The 19,162-nt window shown below is 41.8% G+C and overlaps 2 protein-coding genes across 2 annotated transcripts in view; both read left to right on the top strand.

The window, feature by feature from the left end:
• The first annotated feature begins 413 nt into the window (after positions 1 to 413).
• LOC144719887 (beta-citrylglutamate synthase B-like) lies at positions 414 to 13,698 on the top strand. The gene is made up of 5 exons (XM_078596184.1): positions 414 to 690; positions 6,984 to 7,220; positions 8,068 to 8,157; positions 9,848 to 10,051; positions 12,261 to 13,698. Exons 1-5 carry the CDS (start codon positions 495 to 497, stop codon positions 12,506 to 12,508), a joined length of 975 nt encoding a protein of 324 aa, XP_078452310.1. The 5' UTR covers positions 414 to 494; the 3' UTR covers positions 12,509 to 13,698.
• Positions 13,699 to 15,646: 1,948 nt separating this feature from the next.
• Positions 15,647 to 19,162, top strand: part of LOC144719870 (KAT8 regulatory NSL complex subunit 1-like) — a 49,190-nt gene continuing 45,674 nt past the window's right edge. The window contains exons 1-2 of the mRNA XM_078596150.1: positions 15,647 to 16,057; positions 18,715 to 18,791. The gene's annotated coding sequence lies outside the window, so the exon portion shown is untranslated. The remainder of the gene's footprint in view (positions 16,058 to 18,714; positions 18,792 to 19,162) is intronic.

Below are 19,162 nucleotides of genomic sequence, written 5' to 3'. Positions count from 1 at the left end.
ACCTAAAATAACAAGATGAGTTATAGTCAGAGCCTGACTAGATAATAATGAGATGTCATTAAATTATCTTCAGAATTTGTATTTCACCACACAAATTAGAGCAATAAAATGACACTTATTGTTTCAAATAAGTAAAAATCTGTCTAAAATGTATATTCGATACTGTTGAAACTCACTGTGTTAATAAGCCTGTTTCAAGGTTTGAATTTCTGTAGCATCAAACTATTTTTTCATTACCAAAAATGGTGACACCCCACATTATTTGAAGACTCCAAGGTAATATAATTTGCAAACACAACCACACCCAGTGGGGACTCAGCCGACTGGTTTTGCGGTTGAACAGTTCGTTTCACAGTACATTTCCAGAGCACGATTAATTCACAAAGCCTGACGCGATCGCAGGTTGTGCAGCTCAGAGGCACCCACCCATTCACATACACACGGTGCATCGTCCGCATTTCATCGGCAAAGGATTCCGAGACCCGGTCAGCACCATGGCTGAGAAGACTCTCTGGTTGCTTCTCAACCGTCCGAAGAAGACGGCCAAGCCTGCGGAGGAGGCAAAGAATGGGGACGACATCCCCAAGAAGCTGGAAAACCTGGCAACGGAGCGCTCTGCGGCACAGAGCGTGGGCCTGCGTGTCGTCTACATTGAGGACATAGTCATGTCGTTGGAGGGAGGGGTCTTGGGTAAGTAAATGCACTGCTTGCTATGTAGGGTCACCGTATGGCCTGGTTTTCCCAGGATCATCTTTTTGAGGTAGCTGTCCTGGGGAATCTGCAATTGTTGGAGGACATTAAAGGTCCTGGTTTATATCAATTGTGGGTGCCATGGTGTTGAGATGTTAACTCTCTCGCCTGGTATACAGGTGGTCGTGGGTTCGATCCCAACCCTGACGCCTATATATTTGGAGTTTGCATGTTCTCCTTGTGGTCACGTAGTTTTTCTCATGGTTCCTCCGGTCTTTCCCCTCCAGATTTAGAAACATGCGTTATTATTTGGCTGCAATACATTTCCACGTGATAAGCCACTTCGTTGAGCGATCATTTGAGGCCATGTCGCTTCTGAAAAAGAGCTATATAGCTCAGTGGGCCTTACCTGGTAAAATAAAAAATGCTTTTGTTTAAGTAATACATCACTCAAAACATTTTGATTTAAAGCTTTCGTGACTGCTGGGATTCATATTCTTGGTTCTTTCGGTAAAGTCACGTAGAAGGGAAATAATAAAATAATAGAAATATAAAAATAAAAATATATATAAAAATCTAATACAAATATTGTTTTATATTTATATTACTTTATTATTTCCCTTCTATTTGACTTTACCGAAAGAACCAAGAATACTCAAGACATTACCATGCCGTTCTCTCCTAATCTGGTATTGTGAGATATTCGTCTTCCCATTATATGTGCCAGTTTATTGTACCATTAAGGGGGCCATTGTCATGTGATTGTGCTGCACGTTCATCTTGTTTCCATCTTTGCCTGGAGGTTGAATACATCTTGGGGTTTTCCGTCACGTGCAAAAATCCAGGGCGTTTCTTCATTAATAATGGTGGTGGTGCCATTCTAAACCAGGCTGTGCCTTTTGCATTTGTCCACAAAATAACTAATGGTTACTAAGGCAGCGAGGAAATATCCGGATATACTCTGCATATATTTATTTAATTTGATATTGTGTGTAACAATGGAAACTAAATATTTATAAAGTGAGACATGTTAATTTTGTATCTGTGCTGGAGAGAATGCTATGTTGAAACATGTTAAAATATACAATAAACCATGGTGACTGATCGACCAGTAAATAGCGAATTCAATTGCAATAATTATATGAACATTGTAATACATACTTATTTTATGGCAGGTAATATTTTAACATTTCAACAAGTGTTTTCCTATATCTTGAGATATACATTTTGCATATAAATTATTCTGTATTACTATTAATAATGTACAGCCCTGAGTCAATACACAAGTTGGTGAAGACCTTCCCATATAATAAGCAATGGGGTTGTTTGACCATACTTCACCACGCAGGTCAGTGTGTGGGTTGGTGAAGGTGGTAGCAAAGCATCTGTTGAGATATCACTTGACATTGATGTTAGCCATGGCTGGGAATCGATTTCAGGTCACTGGGTTCAGAATAAAGTGTGCTAACTACTGTGTCACCGCTCTCCCCAGTATATATACTTTAGGCCTTCATCCAACAATATAAAGGTAATCGATGATGATCATGGATTAATAACATATTACTGAAGGAATTATTGTCAGTATTTTAACTGACAATCAATTGCAATAAATTACTCTATTTCAACATTTTTCAAATGCGTTAATGGTCCTTAAGGCAGATACAAACTATTCATCCGTATTTAATGCCATTAGGGACTACACCAGACCGCTTGTGTGATCTGCGGGGTTACAAGACATAATTGCCACATTTTAAAACTATTAAACCCTCTGCAAAAGGCAAGCAGCAACCTTCATTGATGTAGACTATTGCAGATAAATTGACTGGCTTGAAATGTGTCCCGTGTGTAAAGGGTTTTAAAGGTGCGATGTAATAATGCCATGTTATGACCTGCAGCCATAATCACTGTATGATCGTTTCCTCCCCCCCCCCAAATCTGTTCTACAGTTAATCTTTCTCGAAAGGATTACATTTAAAATGTGTAAAAATAACATAAGATAAATGCATAAAGATTACACAAACCTTAACACATCCGGTAAAGTCACGTAGATATACAATAAAATAAATCACGACGTTTCGGGAGCAACAACACGTGTTGCGCCCGAAACGTCGTGATTTATTTTATTGCATTTTATATCTACGTGACTTTACCGAAAGAACCAAAGAGTATGGATTCCTGCAGTCACGAAAGCTTCAAATCTCGACTTAACACATCCAGCTGGCAGCCCAGTTATTTGTCTCGGAGAGCTCAGGCACATATCGGCTTATTAAGCTAACATTCATTACAATGAGAGAAAACATGATTTTTTTTAAGTATGAAAAAATTAACCCGTATAAACTAAGTTTTTCACTAAATCCTTTATATGCGTGGCATCGGTTTTATTTTATTATTCATTTCTGTTTTTCTTGAGTAAGAGTTATATTTGTATCACATTGGTATTTTAAATAAAATATGAAAAAAAAAATTCCTAAAAAGTGGAAAATTTTGGAAAAAAATTCTCACGAAAATAAATTGTCACGCACAACGAGTCTGTGTGCAAAATGTCAGCTCGATTGGATCACGGGAAGTGGGTTAAAAAACGACCAAAAGATTTGCACGGTTGTAAGCGCGCAAGCAAGCAAGTGAACTTAATATAAGGGATTTAAAAAAAGAATAGGTTTTATCCTGCACCAAAGACAGCCTTATTTAGAGCCAAGTCTCACCAGTGTCACACCAGAGATATTCAAAAGGCAAACAGTATGGAGACAATACACGATCAGAGCATTTATAGCTCGGGTGAGCAGCAACAAAATTGGACCTTTTTACCAGTACCAAAGTATGAAACAATAATAGTTCTAGATTTGAAGCTTTCGTGACTGCAAGGATTCATATTCTTAGGTTTTTTCGGTAAAGTCACGTAGGTAAAACATTAAAATTAATAAAAGTAAAATAAAATAAAAATCACGACGTTTCGGAGGCAACACAAGCTTCCGTCTTCAGGTGGAACCGTCACAGCCACGACAGCTGTATCAAGTAAATGAGTGATTGCAGGAGCTACCACTTCGTTTATATAATGGTTGGAGAGGGGGGAAGGGCCAAGTACAGCACACTTTTTATTCATATGGTAAGGTGAGGCTTAAGAGGGTGAGCCTTTGTTATGGAGAGGTACGGTTTGTGACTCAACATGTGACAAGGAGAAAACAACTGAACATGGTAAACCTGTAATAGTTGTCTGTCAAATAAGATTGGCCAAATAAGTGTATATAATCTTTTTTGCATGGTTAATCACATCTTTCCAATGATTACTCCGTTTGTAACCATCATCACGGTTGAAATTATGTCTGTGTTTGTATATTTGTATGGCTTCGTGTACAAACCTTTGATGGTAGCCAGGAGGTTTGCAGAGAACCTTGGTCTCGGAAAAGACAATTTAATGAGAGCCCACCGAGTTGTAGCAATGATCGGCAACGGCCGAAGAATCAGTTCTGCCGTGTTTCAGATCTGACTTGTGCTCGCGGACACGATCTGAAACATGACGTTTCGTTTCTCCAATGTAGCAATCACCACAAATGCAACTCAATTTGTAGACTCCAGGATACTGTAAGTCAGGAACGACATCCTTCACAGATGGAATCAGATCACGGATTGTATGCACTGTACTGAATCGGACTTGAATCTTATGTTTGTTTAGAATTTTGGAGATCTTTTTGGTCACGCCTGCTATGTATGGTAACGTGATAGTTTTGGTCGGAGTTTCATGTGGCTGTTTCTGTGTGGTGGGAGAAACAGCTTGGCGGATAGTGCGGTCAGAGTATCCGTTCATCCTGAGGGCCCGATGTACATGTCTTAATTCACCGGCCAGGTGGTGTTGGTAAGAAATGCCATGGGCTCTGTGGTATAGCGTTTTGATGAGAGAATTCTTTTGAGATGGGTGGTGGTGGGAATCCGGTTTCAAGTAGGAATCTGTGTGGGTGGCTTTCCTGTAGACAGAATAATAGGTTTTACCCTTTCTGGTAATAAAACAGGAGGTGTTAAAATGTTCAAACACCAAATTGCTACCTTTTACACGGAATCAAGTCTGTATTAACCACACGTACTTGTGGTGAACATGCAAACAAACATGCTCTGATAATTCTATATTTTAAGTTTTCGTGACTGCAAGGATCCATACTCTTTGGTTCTTTCGGTAAAGTCACGTAGATGAAAAATAATAATAGTAAAAAAAAACTAAATTAAATCACGACGTTTCGGAGGCAACACAAGCTTCCGTCATCAGGTGGAACAACCACAGCAAAATTATTCACTGCAGTAATTTTGCTGTGGCTGTTCCACCGATGATGGCAGCTTGTGTTGCCTCTGAAACGTCGTGATTTAATTTAGTTACTTCATTTTTTTTCATCTACGTGACTTTACCGAAAGAACCAAAGAGTATCCTCTGATAATTATAAATGCATTGGCTTTTAAACTGATTGGCCTACACGAGGGACAGCCTTCTCGAGGGCCTAGTCTCACCAGTGTCACACCAAAAGGCGAACAGCACAAAGACAATGCATGTGTCACAGTATTTATAGCTCGAGGTGAGGAGTTGTAACACAAGGTCCAATGATATCAGCTTATTAAGATAACATTAATGACAATGAGAGAAACCCTCATTTTTAAGTTGCAAACAGGCAGTTAACAAATACCAGGCTGCCGCATGTAAAAATATAGCTGCTATAAATCACTCGAGCATGCCTCAATTCGACTCGTACGAGAACACAATTCGGAGGAATTGGGGGCACGCAATGCAATGGTATAGGCATCATAATGTTGCGTAGTTATATTTATTTTGTAGGTCAGATTGTAAATATTACATTTCAATTTTTTTCATATTTTTGTCACTTTTAGCTATGTTACACGGACATCACCCGCGTATTGCCAGGACATATTCTTTACTTTATTAATATTGTAATCAAACGTTTTATAAAAAAAAGACCATGTCGAATTTCTGCATAAAAATTCTACCTTATTTTTCTAAGAAATAATGATGAAATAATAATCTTTGTGCATATTACAATATCCACACAAATATCAATGACTGTATAGTTTATTCAAGATTGGACGCTGTCATGAAGTAAAGGTGAGCACACTAGACTTGCAATCCAGAGGGTACCGACTTGCTTTCCCAGCATGGCATTTCAAACAATGGGCAATATAAATGCAGTATCAATGGTTACACCACAATTGTATGCATGTATTTTTAACTTCTTTCGACACTGTACGTAGCCATATCTGCTAATCCGAGGTGCGGCGGAAGTACAATAAAGTACATTTGGTGGGGTGAAGTGTGGGTACAACCACTTTAGACATCTAACCAGCAAACTGAGCTCGAGGGCATCAGTTCCCAACCTTTGCAAGTGTACGGATCCCTTTTCAACCTCCAAACATTTAGCGGCGCACCGCACGCTAGTAGTGATTTGAAATTGTGCATTTCCTTGGTTGGGAACCGCTGTTCTAGAGTGTCTCTCTCGACTTCTCTCTGGTAGAGGCCCTACTGCCAACAGTGCCATGAGCAAGTAATTTCAGGGCTGCACTTTGAGCTTTTTTTATTCAAGAGCATCACATTACCATAAAAGCTTGGTGTAAAATGAATTCAGTTAACTGAATGAATATTTTTTTCACATATCATAAGACTTGCAAAAGATTGTTTTCATATTTTTGCTCGACTATCAAGTTATGACGAAATAAGACAAAGCTATGCATATGACCACGTTAATGACATTTAATTGTAATTATGAAATATCATAGATAATTGAGCTCAAATATATGATTATAGCAATTAACAAAGGGGTAATCAGCATTCAGAAAAATTAGGTGTCTTCTTTCCCAGCTAATTTTACCGTACCTAACCACTCTATTTATTTATTTGACCTTAATTCACCACGCCGGCCTGTGGGAACATGGGGGGAGGCCCTCTTACGGCAGTGGACTGGCAAAGAGATGTATTATTTGTTTATGGTCATCAGCGATGCCAATAAGTCGGAAAACTTACCATAACATTGACGACACAGGACCGTGGCATCAATATTTAAGCATGCAAACTGTTTGGTAAAGCTTTGGCATTATTAATCGTAGGTGGAATTTGAACAGCCTAACCCTTGCAGTCCGCAATTGTGGTGGCATACCCTGTGAATAAGTTATTATGTGTGTGTGTGGGGGGGGGGCTTGTGTCTCGTCCGGGCTTTCATAGGTGCTTCTCGATAACAGCACTTGCACCAACTGCCTGTTAAGGCAATACGGGGGGGGGGTTCTTTGTCTGACGCTGTCTCAAACAGGCATGTACGTGACCAAAGAGAAGGTAAGCGAGTACCCCACAGCGGTGCTCGTACAGGCAGATGCAGGCCGGGCAGGTGGAGACACGGAGAAGCTTCACACCCTGCTGTGCCACTTGGAAAGGATGGGCAGCCGCCTCTTCAACCGCAGCCAGGCCCTCTCTGCCTGCCGCAACACATTCCGCACATATCAGGAGCTGTCTGGGCACGAGCTGCCACTGCTCGACACCTTCCTATGCGGTATGCGGCGGCAGTGCCGCGTGGCTTATCGGGCACAGACCTCGTCGGAGTTTGTAGAAGCCACAGTCTAATTGGTGCATCCGTCATCTATTTAATTATTTAGTTACTTGTCCTGTCGTATACCTATCCATTCACCTATTCGTACATACATTTATTAATTTGTTGGCTATCTACATATCAATAGATCAATATCTATAACTCCAATCATCTGCCCGAATATAATCAATCCGTCAAGTTACAAGTTATGAATGTATTCTGGATCGCTGGTTAACTGGATTAGGCATGTGACTAGTAGTCACAGTTAAAGCGAGAGATATGGTGAATGCGGTGTGCCAAGTATCGACATTTTCCACATTACTGATCCAGACATACCCGGCTGAAATGAAGCTCTGCTGGTATCCATTAATTTAACTTGTCACATGCCCATCTCTCCTTTAGCCATGAGCCTTGCCAGCATAATTATCATACAAAGGTAATCTGGTGGAAAAAACAGAAATAAAAACACATCTCTGATGGTTTTGGTTTTAAACACAACCAGTGTTTGAAAAATACAATTCTCTATCTACACCGATTATATATTTTAAAAAAAATCCGAATATTCCGCAATAATTATAAATGTGCAATAACAATATAAGCATGCATTGTTACAAACCTTTCAGATTTTTTTTGTACACCTGCATATGGCGTCATATTTTTTAAAAGCTAAAAAATGCTCCTACAGTATTGAGTTGAAGGTCTAGCATGACAGGTGGATGATTTATTTTAAAATATGATTTCATTAATGGTCCAGCAAAGGGACTGTGATATTTTGAGCCATAGGTGAGACTCTTGTGATCTGTGTCATTAGAGCTGGGCGGAGACCCCCAACAGAGCTTCCGGGCCATGGCTCAGGAGGGAGAAAAACTGGAATACCCTATCATCCTGCGAGAAAGCAAGGGTAAGCATAAACCGGCATTGCCACAGATTCACTTCACATGGCTAGAATGCTCGAACTCAAGTGAAAACCCCATAATCGATTGTAGACATAGAGAAAATAGTAAATGAGAGTTTTATTAATAATGTTTGGGTTAAATCGGGTAAATATAAATGTGTCGTTAACCCACCACCACCTGACACAGCCAATTACTAAGGTTTGTCACGTAAACAAAACGTGCCAGTTAGTTACTAGTTCAGCACACCGGTGTGTTGGAGAGTAAACCCATAACAACATTTACAATTTGAGTACCATGAAGTTTCGCTGGTAATTAATTACAACCATTTTTCGATTTAAAGCTTTCGTGACTGCAGGGATTCATCTTCTTGGTTCTTTCGGTAAAGTCACGTAGAATTGAAATAATAAAATAATACAAATAAAACACAACCAGCTTCATCAGGCGATTTTGCGATCTAAGCCCAAAAAAAACATTTACTACAAACAATATTGGTTGCGAAAGCCTCCGTGTTAGATTGAGAGTGTTATCATTCACCAGTTAATACTTGACCATGGGCATTGCAACCATTTTACAGGTTGAGGGCTAAATAACCTCACAACGGCGGGGGGTGTATGAGGCATGAGTGGCAAGGAGATTGGCTGAGGTTAAGGGTGCAGATGTTATGGAAAGACAACGCATTGGTGTTTTTCACGTGGAGATGCTGTGGCTCGTTGTACATGACACGAAGTGGCTCCATATATCATGTGCAAAGGTCACGGCTTCACACCCATGCTGAGAGCGATGCCGTTTGTTATGTTCGCCATATATTGGTGCACATTTCATATATTCGTGGTATAAACTAGCTGTAAATAGAAAATACTTTTATTGTTAACATTTCATCAATTGGCTCCTGCTTCCCAGTTCACAGTGATTTTTATTGGGTGGGGTGGGAGGGAAAGTCTATTGTTTGCACCCCCATTCTGCCACGTTTGGGGACTTTTAAACCCCCATGTCCCCGTCCCCCCCCCCGTGGTGCTGCTTATGTATACGCTTAGCAACAAACCTAGCAACCCTACCTGATGTGTAAATGCTATAAGCCCATATAGCCTGATTTGAACTGTCTTGCATCCTCAAACAAAAGTTGATAGCATTTTTAAAGGGCCTCTCGTAGCGTGTTTAGTGCTGTTTTTAGGCGGCGTTTCAGAAAACAGCAGTCATTTAAACCGAGGCTTAGAAACGAAATCTCTTAAATCGTCACTTGTGCACAAAGACTCGCCTTGGAAAAACAATGACTGAGAGAGGCAGAGAGGGGGAGCCTTTTCGACCTGAATGCTGCAAGCTAAACGCAGAGGCGTGTTAGGGTTAGCAGACACTCCTAAGTTTGATTTTATAGTTCATCCTTCTAAATAAGCCTCTCCAACTGGAGATTTAGGATACTCTAAATGTGACAGTGACTATTTTGGAGACACATTAGCTAACAGTGGAAGATTACGGTGTTGAAGAATTTCTAATAAAGGGTGCTTAAAAATAAATATGAAGATTTTAAGGCAGTCGAACTTACATTTAATTGATTATACGCCACCTGTGACCGTTGGCATTCTTTATTGTCATTTTTTCTATTGATCATTGCCAAAAGGGGCAAACGGGGTTTTTTGTTGTTGATGCGTGGCCTGTGTTGTGATGGTGTGATGGCGTGTTTGTAAATTGTACTTGCAGGGCAGGAGGTATTCTTTGCCCGGGACAAGAAATTCCTGCACAGTCGCACGTACTTGCTGCGGCGCGAGCAGCCCTACATGTTCCAGCGCTACGTGAAAGGGGGCGGCAGCATGGAGGTGCTGGTGTTGGTGGTGGGCAGCAATGTGGCTGGGGCCCAGCTCAGATGCTGCAAAGGCCTGGAGGCAGAAGGCACCCCGGGCGAGGGTAAATCCTGAATATGTATTCTTCCTGATTATAAGATGCGCTCGTTTGTTTTTTTCTCTCTCCACGTAATTTTAAGTCAAAGCAGGAGCGTCTTATAATCCAGAGAATACGTTTCTCCCGGAGGACGTGTTTTAATGTAGTTGTTTAGCATCATCTTTCTAATAGATGGTTCTTCACAACAGTATATTCCTATCCAGAGGGCAGAAGATACCACCAGCTGTTCAGAATAATTATCCAGAAGACAGCTCTAAACCATTTTAAAGCCATGCATTTATAATCCTTATGAAAGATGGATATCCATAGGACCTTATTCTCCCTATTATAAAATACACTTTTTCTTTCTCAAATTGACGTCCAAAGTTTGAGATGCGCCTTACTTTCTGGAGGGCATTATAATCCAGAGAATGCAGTAATTGTATGCATATGTAATATTGTAAATTACGGCGGGAGACCACTTGACGGGTAGCACACTTTATTAACACTTTCCGTAGCCACAATAACACGTGTGGTTAACTACAGCTCACGCTACACGCTCCACCTGGCTACACACACACGGGCTCTCCAGCCCCGTAGCTTCCAGGGGAACTCACAGACCCACCCCAGCCGGGCTATGGATCACGACCACTGGGTCCCGCAGCCGGGCCCTCCCAAGGACGTCCGGCCGCGGGTCCCAAGGTCCCGCCTCTGAGCCACACAGGGTCCCGGCCCTTACAAGGACAGCGGGGCTAGGGGTCTTAGGGCCCTATCTCTTCCTCCTCCGTCTTCCGTCTTCACTGGTTACCAACTCCCCGAGCGCCCGCGCGCATCGCCTTTTATAGTCCTCCGCTCCCGAGGGGGCGGAGCCTATGCGGACCGCGATGTGAGCACCCACTCTAGTTGACCAATCACCACGCGCTGCCACACGATCCCTTTTGCCAGCGCGTGTCACCACCACATAACCAATCACCCCGCGCTGCCACACGATCCCTCACTGTCAGCGCGCGTCACCAATACACAGCCAATCACCACGCGCTGCCACACAATCCCTACTGCCCGCGCGTATCACCACTACACATACAAGGAACAACGTCAAAGTGGTTCCCCACTCTACCGAGCAAGGGGAGATTCTCAACTCCCATTTACAGCCCTAAGATAGTGCTGAAAATCCCTAATTTCTATGGTCTGGATGAGTTTTTTTCATAGGACAATCACTGTCGATGTCCACCACAAAGTGGTACTCACTTTATTTACTTCAGAGGGAAGAGGGGCTGAGTCAACCCCCAAGGTGGAATTAAAATCACAACCTTGCCATTGCAAGGCACGGACTCCAGCGCTGCACCAGCAGGCTCATTCACATATAAACTGTTTTAAATCTTGACTTAAAGCTTTCGTGACTGCAGGAATTCATATTATTTGGGTATTTCGGTAAAGTCACGTAGATAGAAAAATAATTTTTAAAATATCACGACGTTTCAATCGCAACACAAACAATCGTCATCAGGTGAAAAAAATATAGTGGGAGAGTTGGTGAAGCAGGATGTTATATAGCTTTGAGATTAACACCAACACACGGGGTAACTGCCCCTAAACAGAATAACAACCTATGGTGGTCACCACCAGGCTAACTAAACTAATTACACCGTAACTAGCTACAACGGACTGGACCACAGCTTGGGTCCCGGTCCACATGTTGGAGACTCTGCAGGACGTAGGACGTAGACGAAGGTTTCTTCAGGATGAACAAGTGTGACGGTCGCTCTGGGGGACCCGGCTTATATCCTCTGTGGCGTGGCTGGCTCCGCCCTTGGCCACGACCACCTTCCAGAATCCTCGAGCAGAATCTCGACCCTGACACGTGACCACCCCTAGCCCCCACTTGGGGCCCCTATGTAGACTTAACCGGTCACGTGTCCTCTGGGGTCAACGGCCTATAGTAACCCCATATCCATGGCCGGCACTCCCACACCCTAACCTGTAGGGGCCGGCACTGCACGCCGAGCGTGGTGCCATCCAGCGCTATCGATCAGTGCTCACCGAGCCCCTCTAGGGCCGGTACTGCACCCACATCCAAGTGGTGTCCGCGATGTCAATACATCGCACGCCGTGCCTGTCTCGGGCCGGCACCACACAGTAACATCCCACGATGTCACTAAATATGTATATACATGCCCATTTTGTGTGTACATATACCTGTATATTTATGAGATTGTGTGTGTGTATCCTTGCCAAGATGACAAATCAAAGGATTGGGAGCTGAGCTCTGAAGGCAAGGAGTTGGCTCTGAAAGTGGCCAACATCCTGCAAGTGGACATCTGTGGAGTCGTCTTGCAGTGCGGAGACAATGGATCGTTCTTCGTCACAGAAGTGAATGCCAGCTTGGAACTGGGCGCACTCGGAGACATCTTCAAAGAGGATGTGGCGGGGGCTGCCCTAGACCACGTGCTGGCTTACATCAAAAGCCAAAAGAGTCCTGCCTAAAAACAGCTGCCATTAACCGCAAAGCGAGGCCCCGCTTATGAATATATAGCTTATTCATGGCATGTTAATATTCCAAAGATGACATGTCACAGTATTGGTTATTAAGTAACGTACAAGTACTCAATTATGCCATTGTAACTAAAACAATTCGAGACGAATTTTAAATAATTACACATGACTAAATTATGACCACAATATTGCCTGTGTATTCCAGTACATACAATACTTTTAATATTCCATAAATAATGGATTTTCACATTCGTTATCAATTTTAATTGAGAAGCTTTTGGATAGATGACTTACATTTTAAATTGTCATGATTTTAGCTGTTCTCCAGCCAAACCAAAACTAAAAATCCTGATACTACATAAATTACATTTGAAACTGTTTGACTGATCTAGCATAGCCATGCAGATTTCATGGTTATGTGTTTTGTTGGATAACACATACATAGTTTATTATTCTGCAAATGTTCTCTGTTGGTTATACTAATAGTTGTATGGAGGGTTTCCACACAACTTTTAGTATCTACGTGGCTTTACCGAAAGACCCATAGAATATGTATTCCTGCAGTCACGAAAGCTTTAAGTGAAGATGTTAATTAAACAATGAAATCTCATCACATCAAATAATACTGATTTTGTGTATATACTGTATGTATAACTTCTTTCGCACAATGGAGGTGCGGGCGAAGGATAACAAACACACACACAAACGGTTACATTTTCATATTGATCTATTTTGGAAAAGGGTGACACTGGCACTTGTATGAGTTTGACATTTGCTATTGCTTAGTCACGAAAGCCTACGTGTTAAACTGCTTAGAACATGTATTCATATATATCCTGGCTGTTTTATGTATATTGCACCTATAATCATTTGTACGGTTGTGATGACAGCTCTGCTTATTTAAAAGAATGAGCAATTACGACATGGGCATTACGTTCCTCCCATGAGACATTTAAGGCACTACAACAATTGATCCATAAGGCAGCTCAAGGAAATATTCACATTCACACATTTGCTTTGATAGACCTAAGAGGTGTAGTATACTGTAAATGAAAACACTGGCTGATTTACATTTTTGGAAATGATAGTTTTAATAAAAATATGCTAATTTTAAAAGCAATGGCGAATATGCATGTAATCGTTCACTCCCCTCAGAAATTAAATGCAATTCATCAACTGCATTTTAGTATCAACTGGTTTCTGTTTTTGTGCTGATTTGCATTGTCTTTGTAGTTTTGTTTCCTCCATTATCCTAAACATGATTGCATGGTATTTGCATTTAATTTGCATAATCATGATTCTTACAAACATGATTCTATGTACGTATTGGGAAGTTAAGAAGCAATTAATAATATAATCATTGAATGGATTGACCGTTTACGCATAATGGGCAGGGACTACAATATCACCAATAATTGACCACGGTATATGCTTTACTAAAAAGGACATTGTACAATGTCTATAGCAGTGGTTCCCAACCTGTGCTCAGTCGATTACTGGTGGTCCTTAAGGTCATGCAAACTAGCCCGTGGAACTGGTGTGGATACGATTTATTTTACAAAACACCATGTTTTACTGAATGGTATTCCACATATTATTTAAAATGAACCCAGTTCCGTGTTACTGCATGGTGTTTCTGTCGTTATCTATAGATGTTCACGAATCTGACTTTTTCACTTACGGTAATGGATGCATACACTGTATGTTGAACTTTTGCACCGTACGTAGGTCTATATGGCAATACACAACATCAGAAAATCACGTTTCTTTGAAATTATGCTCTTTGGAAACATTTTAAGGTATCTTTTCAAGGCAGGGAAGAATGTCTTAATCAGCTTTGGACTGAATTTAGGTTACCACCTGTCCAGATTTGACCTGGACAGTCCGATAATTGGCATCGGTATTCTGGTGGCAGGAATTAATTTGTACCGAACCTTGGTACTGGTATTTCTACCTACGCGACTTTACCGAAAGAACCAAAGAGTATGGATTCCTGCAGTCACGAAAGTTTCAAATCAAGATTGGTATTGCAATATTGAACTTTGTTTCAGTACTGTAGACTGCAGTTCTGATAGACCTAAGGTGAGAAATATATATACTTGGTCTGTGGAAAAAGTGGAAACCTAGACTGCATGCATGTTGGTTAAATGTACCCTCATTATAAAGCACAAGCCAGATGAATGTTGGCAGTTGGATAATGCACAATCTGCTCCAAACACTCCACTGTACAGGGTGGTCCAGATGTCTTTTCACCCCCATTTAATGATCTAAACCGTAATATTTGAGTATACCAATGGGTGTGTAAACAGAAATGAATAAGCAAAGAGAGAAACAATGTGAGTGGTCAATTAATTGGCGGGGTCACAAGACATCTGGACGACCCTTGACATTATACCACCACAGAAGACTAACAACGTGTTGACTAAGCAGAGTGCCTTTGTAAATTAAAACTAATGTTACATGTATTTTTGAAAATCGTTCAACTCCACTCCTGCCAACCAGATTTACACGAGGTTAGTCAATTTAACACGTAGGCTTTCGCGACCAATGTTCATAATGAATTATTTTGGGGGGTTAGTTAGCGTAAGTAGGAAACAGGAAAACTTCTTAACAATTCTGGCAAAAATTGCCCGATTAAGCTGGCTGTAATCACCAGCGAAACGTCGTACTCAAATTGTAAATGTGGATTTACTCTCCAACACACTGGTGTTTCTGTAGTCAACTAATTGGCACGTTTTTGTTTACGTGGCAAACCTTACGAATTGACTGTCGGATGGTGGTGGGTTAACGACACAATTATATTAACGCGATCTAACCCCAACAAAAAAACAGATTTTACACGGTTATTTGAAGGGAGAATTCGAACCTTGGCTCACGGTCAGAGCAAATGACATGGCCATTATGACCCCTCTCTGCCACCCAACCACGGCCACTTTTGCTCCATTCCAACCGTACGCGATGACGTCACCACGCACGGACTCCGCGTTGCGTAATGACGTGATCCAGCCGTAGCCGCGAACGAACTTCGTGCGTAACGCGAGCGTGATGACGTCGCCTCTGCACTGGCTCGTGGGGGGGGGGGTTAAAGGTCGAAGTTCCTGGGTTCCGTATCGGCACGGGTTTGATAGAAATTAGCCGCAAGAGGTTGCCGAACGTTCCGAAATCGAAGCGTCTAAGTGCTGTGGCGTCGCTCGCTCACTCGCGCGCTACAAACGACGAGGACAAAAGTCAAGAGGCCACGGAGAAAGCGGTCTAGAGCACGACAACGGTGACGGGATATCGTGCGTGGTGTTTGTGTGTACTTGGTCCAGTGAGTGAGTGAGTGCTGGTGAGACCGGCCTGCACATAGCGAGAACGAGTTGGAGAACAAACAATGAACAAGAGTTGATAAACAATAATCAAACAACAAGGCAACGGTAAAACAACGACTGATACGTGCTATCTGGGCCCCCGGACAAGGCGCTCGTCTGCGTGTGTGGGAGTCGGGGATGATTGATGCGGAGCTGCCGGCCTTGCTGTTGAAGCCCTTTGGTGGAGCAGGTGAGGGCCGCTGGTGACATTGATGCTCCCCCACCACCCACAAATACCCACTGGTGATTGTCTAACAGTCCAATCGATGTCGAATATTCGCCGTCCTGAGAATTAACCCAGTGCCGTTATTGCATATCGATGTTCACAAACACGTGAATTTTGTTTGTATTCCACTTACGCGATCTAACCCCAACAAAAAACAGATTTTTTTGGGAGGATTCGAATCTTGGCTCACGGTCAGAGAAAATGACATGACCATTATGACACCTCTCTGCCACCCAAACACGGCCACTTTTGCCCCATTCCAACTTACGTAAAGGATTTGTGTACTGTATGCTGAACCTCTTTTGCACCGTACGTAGCCACTGCTTATCGGATGATTTTTGTTTAGATCTGGCATACGTTTGCTTATTTATTTTTGTCCAGTGACCTATTTGTGCACGGTGAAATTGACGCATCCGACCTTTTCCGATATACACCTTTAAAAATAACCTCATTCCCTTTGGTTCTTTCGGTAAAGTCACGTAGGTAGAAATAAAATGAAACAAATCACGATGTTTCGATTGCAACACAAGCGAACTTCATCAGGTGGGACAACCACAGCAATAAAATACCGAAAGAACCAAAAAGTATGGATTCCTGCAATCACGAAAGCTTCAAATCAAGATTAATAACCTCATTCCCCAGCGAGTGATATGCGACGTGATACAGTATTTCCATAATTTGATGTTGCGTGCTGTAATTCATTTTTCCAAATGGGACCTCCGTCTCAAAGGAATCTCACCTGGTCACAAATTACATGGAATTATTCCATTTGTTTATGCACGAAAGCCTCACTCGCGGAACTTTTTCAGAGTACTGCATTGAGCGATTGTATTGTAATGAGCGAGTTTCTCCATTTGGGAGGAACACGGATACACTGGAGAAAACCCGCACGCAAGGGGATAATAGCCAAAGGTTTGCACAGGGGTTTCAGATCAACCAACCTTTGCATTATTCAACAAAACACTTTATATTTAAACTGGGACATAATGGTCTACTCAACAAACTATGTAATTAAAATGCAATACAGTGTATAGTTTTAACATTTGCATTGTTTTTTTTCTCTCAAGTTATTTTACATTCTAATCTTCCCAGGGCTCGCTTGTAATATAGCAACTTTCGCCACTGGGGTCTTATCTGGTTACATATAAAACTGACTTCCTTGCAAAAAATACGGCCTCTGGTATATTCGTTGTCACATTATTTCAATGAAAAGTGTATTCTAAACAAGTGCTTAATCAGGATGTTGTACAGCAAGTACACCATACTATTAAAGTCAGATTGTAGTCTTGCCTATGGTATTATGTTCAGGAGCTAATTGCCAATGTCCAAATCTTGACTTAAAGCTTTCGTGACTGCAGGAATTCATTTTCTTGGGTCTTTCGGTAAAGTCACGTAGATAGGTTCAAACAAAACACATTCCTGCGGAGGGAGCTGGTAGGAACGTTGGTTTGCTCGGTCAATGGCCAGGGTCAACGGCGGCGTGGTGTATTCCGCAAATATGCCCGACTGTGAGGGTGGGCACAAGCCGGCGTGAGTAGGTTAAACGTTGAGTTTCATAAGGGCACCACGGGGTGACCAGCCCCTCGACACCCAGCCCCACCCCTCCCATCCCCCACCCACCCTCCCCACCCAGCCCCTCCCCACCCAGCCCCTCCCCACCCAGCCCCTCCCCACCCAGCCTCTCCCCACCCTCCCTCCCCACCCAGCCCCTCCCCACCCTCCCCTCTCCACCCAGCCCTACCCCTCCCATTTTGGATGCACGACAGACGGGCGGACACAATAATCCCCTGTGGGCTGGTGGAACCAGGTGGTTCCTACCAGTAAAACTACGACGTTTCAATCGCAACACAAGCAATCGTCATCAGGAGAAAAAAGATGTCCAGTTACGCTAGTCAAGTGAGATTGAGATAGTGTGTAAATGGTATATGATATTCATAGTTTTGCTGTTTTTGCACAAGGTGAAGTTTTTTTTTATTGCCAAAGTTAATCGTGAAGCAGAGCATGCTGATGATATGCCTGTTGTTGATATGTAAACAAATACAGATTAGAAATGTATTTTCAGTAAAATACCAATGTTGATGAGATGCCTAACCTCACTTGGACACAGCAGCTGATAGGCTCGATCAAAGGGGTCTGCAACCTGCGGCTCCGGAGGACTGCTTCGTGCCGTTATTTATCAAGGACCACCGTGATTTGAAGCTTTCGTGACTGCAGGAATCCATACTCTTGGTTCTTTCGGTAAAGTCACGTAGGTATAAAATAAGATAAATCACGACGTAGGATTCTGAAATGTGATGATAGACGCTTGTGTTGCGCCCGAAACGTCGTAATTTATTAAATTTTATACATACGTGACTTTACCGAAAGAACCAAGAGTAAGGACCACCGTCTCATGTTCACCACATGCATTGCGGTTCTTGAAGTATTGAGGTTTTTAACGAATTGAGGTTTTTAACTAATTCTAAGAATATGGCTCTTGCTATATTGGTTGCCGACCCCTGGGCTACATGAAGTCTTGATGAAATCAACTTAGACTTTTAGCTTAAAATTAAGAATCTGGATGTGCGTAAATTATTGCATTTTTAAATATGTATTTTTTTTTTATTCCTTCCACATTTCAGAATCCTACGTCATTAGCATGGATGTCATCAGAGTGAAGACCTGGGATTCCTTTCTCAACATCTACCCATTCGCATTGGTATATTCTGCTTCACATAAGCAGTACTCTCACTTTTTATACACGTGATTGATTTAAATTAATGTACAATTAGCGTTGCGTTTAGACTAGGGCTGAACGATTAATCGATTTAAAATCGAAATCGAAATTTGAAACAATGCGATTAGAAAATCGCAAAGGCTTAGATTTTTTGCGATTTGAAAAGTCCCCTATTACTTTCTTATTGGAATTGTTTTACTTTTGATTATTATAACTTAATTTATTTAACTTAACAATTGTTCTATGTTTGATTGTTCTATTTCAAAATTTTTTTTTATAAATAAATGTTGGAAGCAATTCATATATTTTAAGTTCTCATCCTTGCATTATAATATATAGAGCAGTTCATATTA

The sequence above is a fragment of the Lampetra planeri genome, chromosome 1 (assembly GCF_965212315.1).
Source record: "Lampetra planeri chromosome 1, kcLamPlan1.2.h2, whole genome shotgun sequence".
NCBI lineage: Eukaryota > Metazoa > Chordata > Hyperoartia > Petromyzontiformes > Petromyzontidae > Lampetra > Lampetra planeri.
This window is presented reverse-complemented; position numbering and strand designations above follow the sequence as displayed.